The sequence below is a fragment of the Euleptes europaea genome, chromosome 2 (genome assembly GCF_029931775.1).
Source record: "Euleptes europaea isolate rEulEur1 chromosome 2, rEulEur1.hap1, whole genome shotgun sequence".
Classification (NCBI taxonomy): domain Eukaryota; kingdom Metazoa; phylum Chordata; class Lepidosauria; order Squamata; family Sphaerodactylidae; genus Euleptes; species Euleptes europaea.
Genome location: NC_079313.1, coordinates 37,625,706 through 37,637,919, shown reverse-complemented (window position 1 = coordinate 37,637,919; position 12,214 = coordinate 37,625,706). Strand labels below are relative to the sequence as shown.

The window sequence follows — 12,214 nt, the reverse complement described above, 5'->3', positions numbered from 1 at the left end:
AGAGCTTTTAAGGTCCCAGGAGTTTATGATGTGGGAACTAACTCCCTTATAGGAACAAGATGGCAAACATGGGAACCTCAGGAGGAGAGGTATCCTATGGTATAAGAAAGAAATGAAGTTGGCAGTGGAGATTTCAGGTATGGGAACCGCAATATTGCATGATGGACATTTGTGAGTTCAACCACTTCAGTGATGTCGGAGTACTTCAGTGATGCATGAGGTCACGAGCCTAAGAACACATTTCTGGGAGTAAGCCTTAATGAATAAAGTGGGACTTCTGAGTAGATCTGTTTAGCATTTCTCCCAGACATGTCCACACACAATATTTGGCCCACGCTTGGTGCTGTTGGGAAGTGTGTGTTTTTCCTGCTTCCCCACTGCATTATTGTGCATTTGTGCACCTCCTGGGATTTCCCCTGCTTGTCTCTAATTTTTTCCAAATCTGCTTTTCTGCAAATTTGTGGGAAAGATCTCAGCAAACCCTGGATGGCTGTCATGTAAGTAGGAAATTCTGGATTTTGCCAAGCCAACCCACACAACAGCCATCTTAGCTTCCCCTGTCCCTGGCAGCAGTAGTTCACTCCTTCTGGCACCATAACTGTTTTTATCAGCAAATGAACCTCATTATAACATTCTTATGTTATAACATTTTATCTAGCAGATTCTCTGAATTTCGAGCTTTCATTTTTAACAAGTCTCTAGCCCTTTTCATTGCAGAGATATAAGGGGAAACATATTTGCAACAAAGGTAGCCAGGCACTTATTTTTAAAAAAGAAAAGAAACCTGGGAATTTGGAGAACCAGAGAGACACACTGTTATGTTATAATAATATATTCAACTGCTATTTTTAAAATGAAAGGTGCCTGTTCTGCGGGCATTTTGGCCTGGAAAGGGTTAATAAACGCACTATTTCTGTGTAGTAGTTTCCAAATATTGTTCTGGAGGGCTTTTAACACATCCCAGTTTTTTGAGGTCCTGTTTTTTGTTTAATGCCCTTCCCGCCCATTCCAGGCATTTTGGCCTGGAAAAGGTTAATAAATGTGCGCTCTTTCTGTATTTTGATTTCTAAAATATTGTTCTGGAGTGTTTGGAAGGCATGCCACTGTTTTTTGCAGTACTATTTTTTTAATACCCATTCCAAGGTGTTCCAGAGGCATTTTGGCCTGGCTTAATAAATGCCCTATTTGTTTAATACCCATTCCAAGGTGTTCCAGAGGCATTTTGGCCTGGCTAATAAATGCCCATTTTGATTTTTAAAATATTGTTCTGGAGTGTCTTTAAGGCATGCCACTGTTTTTTGCAGTTCTGTTATCTGTTTAATGCCCGTTCCAGGCCATTCCGGCTGTTACCCTGCCCCCTATTTCTTCAGTCTGCTTAGTTTCTCGTTGGCTATGCGCATAGCTGCATGATTTGGATAGCATTCCTTGGATTACGAATTTTGATGCTCGCTCAAAGCTCTTTTTAAGAATGCGACTTTAAAAGTGGCTTTTCACGGTCCCTAAGCAAAAGGAGAAGTTCCACTCCCCCCACTCGCCTGCTCCTTTGTTCCGGCTGGCATAGCAATGAGCATATGCATAGCTAACGCGCCTTGGTTGTTTTGCATTTTTCCTTGAGGGAGATTCTTCACGGCAAACACAAAGGGTCGCATTAAGTGGGCTCTTTACTAATGAGAAGCAGGTCTGCACCGGCTTCGCAGTCACGTCCGGAATGACGGTTCCGCGTGCAAAATTTTAAAAAATAAATATGCGGGGCAATTCAGCCTGGAACACGCTGCTAATTACCATGCAAAAATGACCTTATTACTGAACAAAGCAACTGTGTGTGTGTAAAGTGCCTTCAAGTCGCAGCCGACTTATGGCAACCCCTTTTGGGGTTTTCATGGCAAGAGACGCGTCTTCCTTGGTGGTCTCCCATCCAAACACTAACCAGGGCCAACCCTGCTTAGCATCTGAGATCTGACGAGATCAGGCTAGCCTGGGTCATCCAGGTCAGGGCAAAGCAACTGTAAAAAGGTAAAGGTCCCCTGTGCAAGCACCAGGTCATTCCTGACCCATGGGGTGATGTGACATCCCGACGTTTCCAAGGCAGACTTTGTTTGCGGGATGGTTTGCCAGTGCCTTCCCCAGTCATCTTCCCTTTACCCCCAGCAAGGTGGGTACTCATTTCACCGACCTCGGAAGGATGGAAGGCTGAGTCAACCTTGAGCCGGCTACCTGAAACCGACTTCACTCACTCTTCAGTACTATAGTAATATACTATTTTTTTCTTGCTTACAGCAAGAAGAGATAATAATTATAGTGCACATAGTTAAAAAGGTAAAGGTCCCCTGTGCAAGCACCGGGTCATTCCTGACCCATGGGGTGATGTGACATCCCGACGTTTCCAAGGCAGACTTTGTTTGCGGGATGGTTTGCCAGTGCCTTCCCCAGTCATCATCCCTTTACCCCCAGCAAGCTGGGTACTCATTTGACCGACCTCGGAAGGATGGAAGGCTGAGTCAACTACCTGAAACCGACTTCTGTCGGGATCGAACTCAGGTCGTGAGCAGAGCTTTTGACTGCAATACTGCAGCTTAACACTCTGCGCCACGGGGCTCTTAAAGCGACTGTACAATTTCTTTAAAGTTTCCTTCTATATTTTTTTCCTCACCAGAAGCACGCCTTTGCATTTTAAATGAGCTCCGCAGTTTTACCCTCACGGAAGAAGCAAGATCGTCTAAAGCACTGGTTCCCAACCGGGGGTCCGTGGACCCCCAGGGGTCCGCGAGAACTAAATTAAGGTCCGCGAAACAAAAATTAATATTTTCAATTAAAAGTTCTCTATTATAAAAAATATATATATTCAAATATTATTCTAAGTTTAATGTTTAAAGTTATGATTAAAGTTTATTTTCAAATTCTCGGAATTTTTATTTTGAACCTTGGGGTCCCTGCACCGAACAAAAAAGTCCTAGTGGTCCCTGGTCAAAAAAAGGTTGGGAACCACTGGTCTAAAGAGAAGCGCCTTTCTGGGGAGAGCACTGCAAGGAAAGGAGCCTCCGACTCTATCGGCTTTCAGAGTTCCGTTCCTGCTGTTCTCGCCCCGCACGTGGCGGAGTCCCACAGGAACCGGAAGTGAAGACTAAGCGCACAGCTTGTTACAGCTCTGAGCGTGACGAGACTGTCCGCGTCATCAGAGGCGCGCGGAAGGTTTAATTGGGGCGCCAGAGTTGGGCCAGGTGCGTGACGCTGAGTGAGGAAACGGGCAAGGTCTTGAGGAGGCTGGGTGCAGAGAGAGCTTGGGAATGACAGCCCTGGGGTTGCTTGGACTGACGACTCGACTGCAGCTTAGGCGGGGTTAGGACGACGGCAGAGGCAGCGTGATATTGTTCACACGTCTGGTCGTCTTGGACCCACCTTTTAAACGCGCCTTCCTCTTTCCCGTGGGCAAACTGCAAATTTGCGGGAAAGATCTCAGCAAACCCTGGATGGCTGTCATGTGAGTAGGAAAGTCTGGATTTTGCCAAGCCAACCCACACAACAGCTTACTTAACGATGATAAATAGAACAAGTAAGTAAGATTATGGTAAAATGAAAATACAACCGCGTGTAAGTAAAACAGATATATGCGTTGGGGATCCGGACCGTGCCTTCCTTTGTTGTCCCTTGCGAGAACAGCCGGGCAAATCAGTAAAACATAAACGTTGCTTTATTTTGCTTACGTTTGAGTAGCTTTACAACTGCAGCAAGGCAGAGAGGGGGGATTTTCCAGGATATAAGGTTTCGTGAGTCAGAGGTCACATGCCAGAGCTTTGATTCACCAAGAATTATATCCTGGAAAATGTTGTTGGTTTTTAAGGTGCTACTGGACTTGGATTTTGTTGTGCTGCTACAAACATGGCAACACACCTGAAACTAAGTATGTATATAAGTTGCACATGGTCACATGCCTATTTGTATGTATAAGTGGATATTCTTGTGCCCTCTGATTTATAATTTCTTGGTAGAGAAGGAATACACATGGCTGAGTTGCTTTTTTTTTTTTTTTAAGGAATGGTTGGGTAAAGCAGCAGCATTGTCAAAGCAGTGTAATTCACAAGAGAAGGCAACTTTCCTTCACTTCCTGCTTTGTGGTAATTGCAGATCATGCTTCCTTCAAGAAATAGAACCATATTTTAAGTGGGTTCCTTTTTCCTGAAGCAGAGATGTGTGCATTGCCTTTGTACTTTCTATTGAGTCTGGAGCTTTGTCATCTTCTGAAGATAGGCTCGTACAGAGTTTTTGTTCTCTTAAAGTATGGGGAAAGACCTCCAGCAAGGCACAGAGCAACACAGAAGCTTGTTTAGTCACTCAGATAGATAATAGTGAATCAATTGAATACATAATGAAATATTTCCAGAAGCCCTCCTTCCAGACTGGTTTTATTGTTGTTACCCGACCTGAGCCTGGTTTTGGCTGTGGAGGGCCATAAGTCAGCTGTGATTTGACAAGTTGGGTGGGGAGGGAACACACACACACATGCTTCTAGCTGTCAGATCCAAGAATTACCAAAGTGTGGGGATGGTCACTGTGCTCTGCTTGTAAAATTTCTTGGGACGTTGGAATAACTGCTTTCAGAAATATAGTGCTTTGACCAGTGCTTGTATTGACAGGCCTTCCAACTGCAGCAGTAACCAGGCAGAAAGCCTGTGAAGACAAAAAGTACTTGAATGAGCTCGTGTTATATGCAAGAATTCAGCGGTGACCCTTCTAAACCATTCATTTTACAATTTTTAAAAGTTCCACGGGACTTCAGATTTAAATATCTCCTTGTCTGTCAGAATTAGATTTGGCTTGATTCACAACTGTCAAATATCCCATTAAAGTCAGCGGGACTACTTCTGTGTAAAGATACCTTTATCTTTACCTTTAGACTTCCTGTCATAGTTGCCTGAATTTATTTTACATTATTGATATGAGATGTAAACAGTTTTCAATTTGTTGCACATTTTCTTTCCAGGCTATTGAAAAATGTTTGTTCCGAGAGCTCTTACAGTCAAGAGGACTGCTGATGACGACGGGACCTGCATAACTAAGAAAAACAAGTCTTCTCCCAGTGAAGCCTCATCTGAAGAGGGCTCAAAGTTTATAGAGGCTGAATTGGATACAAAAGAAATATCTGCCTCAGAAAATGACTCCCTTCCAGTGAACGAACGTACAGAACTACAGACTTCTCTAGATTCACCTGTGGCAGTTATTGAAGGAACTTTGGAAAATGCTAAAGATAAAAACTGTTCTCTGGCAGAGGAGCCTATAAAATCATTCTGTAGAACTCAACGCTGGCCTGAACCTGGTGAACCTGTCTGTGTGGTCTGTGGTCGTTATGGGGAATACATCTGTGACAAGACTGATGAAGATGTTTGTAGCTTGGAGTGTAAAGCCAAACACCTTTTACGTGTTAAAGAACAGGAGGAAGACTCAAAGCCTGCCGATAGATCTGTCTGTCTCGACTGTACTTACGTCTATAAAGAAAATGATTTTGTCTTAAGCCTACGAGATGGGCAGGTTGACAACTTAAGGCTGCAACTGGGCATCGCCGTGGAAGGTCAAGGAGTTGCGAAACCTATTGTAGAATTTGAGCACTGTGGCTTTCCTGACATTTTGAACTGCAATTTAAAAAAATCTGGCTACGAAGTCCCAACTCCTGTCCAGATGCAAATGATTCCAGTCGGATTACAAGGAAGGGATATTGTGGCCACTGCTGACACGGGCTCGGGCAAAACTGCAGCTTTCCTGCTTCCAGTTATAATTAAAGCTTTGGGCGAGGTAAACTTCATACCCTTTCTTTTCAGAGATACAGGGGAAATTGTGCTAATGGATCCTAGGAATATTTACTTGTGAGCAACGCCCATTGTAGTCAAAGGGTTTAGTCCTGGGTAGATGGCCCAGGTTAGCCTGATCTCGTCAGATCTCAGAAGCTAAGCAGGGTCAGCCCTGGTTAGTATTTGGATGGGAAACCACCAAGGAATACCAGGGTTGCTGTGCAGAGGAAGGCACTGGCAAACCACCTCTGTTAGTCTCTTGCCATGAAAACCCCAAAAAGAGGTCGCCATAAGTTGGCTGCGACTTGACGGCACTTTATACACACACACAGCTGGCTCAAGGTTGACTCGGCCTTCCATCCTTCCGAAGTCGGTAAAATGAGTACCAAGCTTGCTGGGGGTAAAGTATAGATGACTGGGGAAGGCAATGGCAAACCTCCCCATAAACAAAGTCTGCCTAGTAAATGTCGGGATGTGATGTCACCCCATGGGTCAGTAATGACCCTGTGCTTGCAGGGGGACCTACCTTTACCTTTTAAGTGTGCATAAGATTGCAGTCTTAATTTTACTGCGTTTCTCAATACAATAATTATTTAGTAGTTTTGATTACTTGGAATTTTTCAGCTGTACCCTACAAACTGCAAGCTGAAGGTGCTTGTGGATGCAGATTTCACTTGCGTTCCCCTTCTCCCAGCACCCTCTTGGTCCCTCCCCCCAAACTGATGCCTTATGGAGAAAGGGGCATAGGGCGGGGGAGGTTACAGTGAGAAGGGGAAGCTGGGCAAAACCGCTGCCTCCTTCCAGCAGAGCTTAGCAGGCCTTGGAAATTCTCTGTATCAGTCATCTGGATGAAAAGATTACTGATCTGATCTGAAATTACTGCCCTGTTTTTAAAACTGAGAATGCACACTGATGAATCACAATTATTTTTATTCTTTGTAGACAGAAGCCCCATCTGCTCTTATTTTGACACCAACGAGAGAGTTAGCAATACAGATTGAGAAGCAAACTAAAGAGCTTATGATTGGTCTACCAAACATGAGAACGGTTCTTCTCGTTGGAGGATTGCCGTTACCTCCTCAGCTCCATCGCTTAAAACAAAATGTTAAGGTAAGCCATGGTGTGGTGAGATTCTTCTGAAGATCTTTGTTTTGTGTGTAAAGAAGATAAATTTATGTGCAGTGGCATGTAAAACCGATTTCTTCTTTAGAGTTTTTAGAGATTTTAACTGTTTTTGCACTGTTAATAGTTGTTAAAACTTAATTTGTTTTCTTTATTTTTTTTCCTGTTAGGTTATAATAGCAACACCTGGCAGGCTCCTAGAAATTCTAAAGCAAAGCTCCATACAACTCCATCATATTAAAATCATTGTAGTGGATGAAGTAAGTATAAACTGCAATTTGAAAGAGTGTGTATGTGTACTTTTTATCTATTCATAGCCTTCCTTTCTTGCTGAGACTCAAGGTAGATTATTTATAGCCCACCTTTTGCAGTGTAAGACTATGCAATCAAATAGCATGAGACATCCAATAAAGAATGCAAACGGGGCTAGGTTTGCAAAAATTAGAAACAATGCAGAGAAGTTTCAGACAAGATACGTCATAAACAATGAAAAAAAGAAATGACAGAAGTAGAAAACAATTCAGTACGAGCAAGGTAATACATACAATAAACAGTGAAAAAGACTACAGTTCTGTTCCCTTTATAGCACCCTTCATTCCATTATACTACAGCCTTATTCTTTCTATAGAAATGCAAAGTTGCTTTCCATGAGACTACTTCATTTCTGCCCACTGGCCTCATTCTGCACGCTTTAGAGAACAAACTGTAATCATGACATGCAGTGGACTTCAAGCACATGTATATGGATGTTTTTCTTAGATCAGTGCACAAAGACCCCTGAACATAGTTTTCTGGGTTCCGCAAGGCTAGTTTACACTACAGTTTTGTGGCTGCTTTTGCACACATAACCAGAGGCTTGTGGCTGAAAAGAGGGGAAATGCTTATGGGCAGCAGTGAGAAGTGCTGGGAGCTGCTCCCTTTTGGCAAGGAGCCTCTGTCAGCCCTTTGCATCTCTGACAGGCTTCTTAAGAGTACTGACCTGATTCTTCAAAGAGGGAGGTCATATCACCGAAGAAACCAAATATGTTGTCAATGAATACAAAATTATTATTCATTTTCTCAAGTCAAAAGTCTGCTTCTTAAAAAGAAAATTTAGTGCCAGTTTGTATTTTTCCCCCTTTATAGGCTGATACGATGTTAAAAATGGGTTTCCAGCAGCAGGTATTGGAAACTTTGGAAAATATCCCCAGAGATCGTCAGACCCTTCTAGTGTCAGCCACGATGCCTTCCGGCACTGAGCAACTGGCGAATCAACTTCTGCAAAATCCCATAAAAATCACCATTGGAGAAAAGAATCTGCCGTGCTCCAACATTCGCCAGATTATCTTGTGGATAGAGGAACCCTCGAAAAAGAAAAAACTTTTTGAAATATTAAACGTTTGTATCAATAGAAAGATAACTTTTTTGTTTTTCTGTCATGAGTTGTGGATATTTGGGGAGGAAAGGAAATAGGAAATGGCTATAGATCAGTTATTTATTTAGAATATTTGTACTCTGCCCCATACACACCTACAAAGTTGGCAAGTCCCCATTAGTGAAACCTAAATGGATCAGAACTACACTTACAGAAGAGGCAGAGAGGGCAATTGCACTTCCTTCCCCCTCCTCTCTGTAGCTCTTGACCACATGGGTCCGGGAACCCTGGGGAAAACTTTTCCCAGGTTCAAAAGGACTGCTGGCGATGGGAAATGTGTGGGGAAAAGGGCAACCATTACCACCTTCGGTGTATGTGTCACTGGAATAGTACCCAGTATGTAAACATGTACATACCTTTTGATGGTTTCATTGGCTAAGCAGACATTCAGTAAATGATTTGTATTTGCCATGGAAGTTGTCTTGAGTTAGATCAGATATGATTTAAATTTGTAATTATGAGACTTGTTTGTAATTTTTTTAAAAAGATCTGACTTCAGGAGGATATATATGAATAATTTAAGGGGAAATTAGTAGCTATAATTATTTATATGTGGCTAATTAAAGGGAAAATTAGAAGATATAATTATTTACTGGCAATCAGCAAACTGTGCTGACACACAAGATTTTAACCAACTTATCTTTGTGCACTTAGGATAGGAAGCTCTTCAAGCCTCCAGTGCTGGTGTTTGTGGAATGCAAACTGGGCGCTGATCTTCTGAGTGACGCTGTTCATAAAATCACAGGCTTACAAACAGTATCGATGCATGCTGATAAACTGCAGATAGATAGAACGGCCATATTACAGGTTTGTAGATGTCTGTGACGCACCTACTTTTTAAAAAGGTTTTTTTAAAATTTCTTATGTTCATAATCATGGGTTTGTGAAAGGCAGTTTGATGTTCAGTGAGTTTCAGACTTGGAGCCTTGGAGTCTAATCCGCAGCAGTGCTGCACAGTGAACTGATGTTTCTTCTTGTCTTTACAAATCCTAGCCAGGCTTGGGATCTGGAAACTTATTGGCCCTGCTGCTGTTCTTGTTTTGCCACAGTGATGCTGTGGTCTTGTGAAGCAGTTTATTCTAGCCTTGGAAAGAAACTGCAGGGCTGCAATCTTGTTCTGTGGCTGAGGTACACCACTGCTCTGTTCTGTGGCTGAAGGACTTTGAAATAGTGGTCAGACAGGGAATTGGGTTCCTGGGCTTCTGTATAGTCACTTTAGTAGAGTTGGATGTTTGTGGGGGGATACAGTTTTCTCATCGTATTCTTAAACATACTGGAGCATTTGAACTTACAGCTAGAGAAGGAGAAGTTGGGGGAGTTCAAGTTCAGAGTGTATATCTAATAAGGAAAAGGTTTCAGTTCTGTTAAAATTATTTGGGTTTTTCCTCTTCCTTTTTCATGTTGGTCTAGTTACTGTTTACATTTTCTTGAAATGTGTTTAAGATTGGTGGTTGCTCTTGTGCCCACCTTCATTTTCTTTGCAGGAAATCCTGTTGTATAACTTTGGGCTGCAGACCTCACAGATTTATACTTTGTACTGCAAGCCTTCTCTTTTTCCCACCTTCAAAAATAAAAGAACTTTATCTGACGATAGTAATGAAACGAGTACTTCTGCCCTGTGCCCTTACTTGAAATTAATGTTTATATATTTTAAAATAGGGATTGTTGCAACAGAAGTATGAAGTGGTTGTAAGCACTGGAGTCCTTGGACGAGGACTTGATCTGGTAAATGTTAAGTTGGTTGTCAACTTTGACATGCCATCTAGTATGGATGAATATGTACATCAGGTAAGTTTGCTTGTTTGCATTACATGTTATGCAAGAGATCATACAGCTGGATGAATGAAAGGGGCTTGTGCAAGAGGATCTCCTCTCCTTGGGGAGGCGCCAAAGCTCAGTGCTAGAGCATTTGCTTGGCATGCAGAAGCTCCCAGGTTCAATCCCTGGTATCTCCAGATAAAGGTATCAAGTGATAGGTGATGTGAAAGATCTCTGCCCAAAACACTGGAGAGCTGCTGCCATTCTGAATAAACAATACTAACTTTGTTGGACCAAAGGTCCAATTCAGTATAAGGCAGCTTCACAGATTTACACGTCTTTCCCGCAGCAGCCGCTGTGCTTTTCAAAAACCTTTGTAAGGGAAATGCACCACAGCATGAATGGTTGTGGTGAAAATGTTGAATTGTTCAAAATCACCACTCCTGCTGGTGCAGCGAGCTCAACTCTGAGGCATGGATTTTCCCCCTTTTCACTGTAACTTCTCCATGTGGCAGTGTGTTTTTCTCATTTATTTATTGTACTATGTAGATTCCTATCCTAGCTAGAGAATAGAATTAGCATCACAAACACTGTGGTTTCTTTAGTTTGATGATCAAGATATGGGAGAAGGAGAAGGTGGGGAAGATACTCTCTGACGGGCTCCTTCCACTTGCTCCCATGTTTAACTAATTAAGGCTGCCATTCAGAGATGTGTGGTGCTGTTTTATGCACATTATCTCCTTTGCTTGGTGGCAGTGGTTTGTGATGCAACCCATGGGAACTCTGTTAAAGTACTTCAAAATTCCCCTGTTGTACATGTGCCTATAGCAGTTATCTTGGTTACAGTTCAAAAATGTACAGATTGAAAACAATGTAATGGAAATACTGAGATGGATTTTACAAAACTTATCTTGAGGAAAAATGTATTAGAGGGATAAACATTCTTTCATTGACATAGAGAACACATTATTTAATGTGCCTAGAAAAATTCCCTAATTTCATTTATTTAACATTTTAATGCTACAATTTTAGCAAAATGTTTATTCTTTAAAATTATAACATTTTAAAATAATTTTAATATATGAGAAACTATGGTCTAGATCAAGAGAGAAGCAAGTTAGAATAGTTCCTGTTTGTGGTGGTGACATTTATGTTTCTATGCATCTAGTTGAGTTGGCATTATAAGAGGCCCCATTACTGAAAAAATCAAAGGGCTGCACATCCTAATTGGTGGACCAATTTAATTTATAGGTGCACAGAGAGCTTTACATAACCAAGACTAAAATCAATAATAATGTTGGTGGTTACTAAATGTTGAGCTTTTCACAGTGGTTGAAAGGAAACAAAATGGAATGTGGATTTCAGTGAAGAGGGAGGTGATATTGCTCCTTTAGGAAAAGCTACATTATATTATTTTTATATAACCTTATATATGTAAATAATCGGTTGGATTTTGCCATTTTGTTTATATTGGTGCCTGTATGTTCTCATTCATAAGGATCCTTTTGATAAGACTAATATGCATTGATGGAAGAACGTTTAGTATTAGTAAATAGCTCTTTACATTGGAGGTACAGAATGGTAGGATCCAACCCACCATTCTTATTTGCAATTGTTTTCCAATGGAAATCTCTGATCTGGGTGCCTGTACCTTCAAAAAGGTAAAATCTCCACTTTTAAGAGAGGAGATTGTTGGTTGTACAACCTAAATTTTATTCTGATCCTTCATAACCTGATTCTGTTTTAAATACAGTGACATAAAATGTATTATGAAACTTTCTTTAGCTTTTCAAGGCACATATTTTAAACTTAAATATATTTTTTTCAGGTTGGAAGAGCTGGACGGTTGGGTCACAGTGGAACTGCAATTACTTTTATTAATAATAACAGTAAGAAACTTTTCTGGGATGTTGTAAAGCGAGTTAAACCAACAGGCACTATTCTCCCACCCCAGTTATTAAATTCCCCATACCTTCATGACCAGAAGAGAAAGGAACAGCAAAGAAGCAAACAATCACAGAATGGGCTTGTAACAGCTGATAACCTTGTGGACATTATTAGAAAGCATGACAGAAGCATTTCACAGAAGTAGTGAACTGAGCTTTATTTGTAAATGTAATACATTTGCACATCATGTTAA

The 12,214-nt window shown here is 41.5% G+C and overlaps 1 protein-coding gene across 1 annotated transcript; it reads left to right on the top strand.

Moving 5' to 3' along the window:
- The first annotated feature begins 4,986 nt into the window (after positions 1 to 4,986).
- On the top strand, positions 4,987 to 12,214 carry DDX59 (DEAD-box helicase 59). The gene is made up of 7 exons (XM_056844165.1): positions 4,987 to 5,784; positions 6,723 to 6,890; positions 7,073 to 7,162; positions 8,028 to 8,279; positions 8,971 to 9,123; positions 9,976 to 10,104; positions 11,903 to 12,214. The coding sequence occupies exons 1-7, from the start codon at positions 4,990 to 4,992 to the stop codon at positions 12,164 to 12,166; spliced, it is 1,851 nt and encodes a 616-aa protein (XP_056700143.1). The 5' UTR covers positions 4,987 to 4,989; the 3' UTR covers positions 12,167 to 12,214.

Excerpts from the sequence above, each read along its gene's own strand:
- DDX59 (XM_056844165.1), top strand. The coding sequence starts at position 4,990 with ATGTTTGTTCCGAGAGCTCTTACAGTCAAGAGGACTGCTGATGACGAC. Across the intron at positions 7,163-8,027 it reads AAATCATTGTAGTGGATGAA|GCTGATACGATGTTAAAAAT; the intron begins GTAAGTATAAAC and ends CCCCCTTTATAG. Across the intron at positions 9,124-9,975 it reads ATAGAACGGCCATATTACAG|GGATTGTTGCAACAGAAGTA; the intron begins GTTTGTAGATGT and ends ATTTTAAAATAG.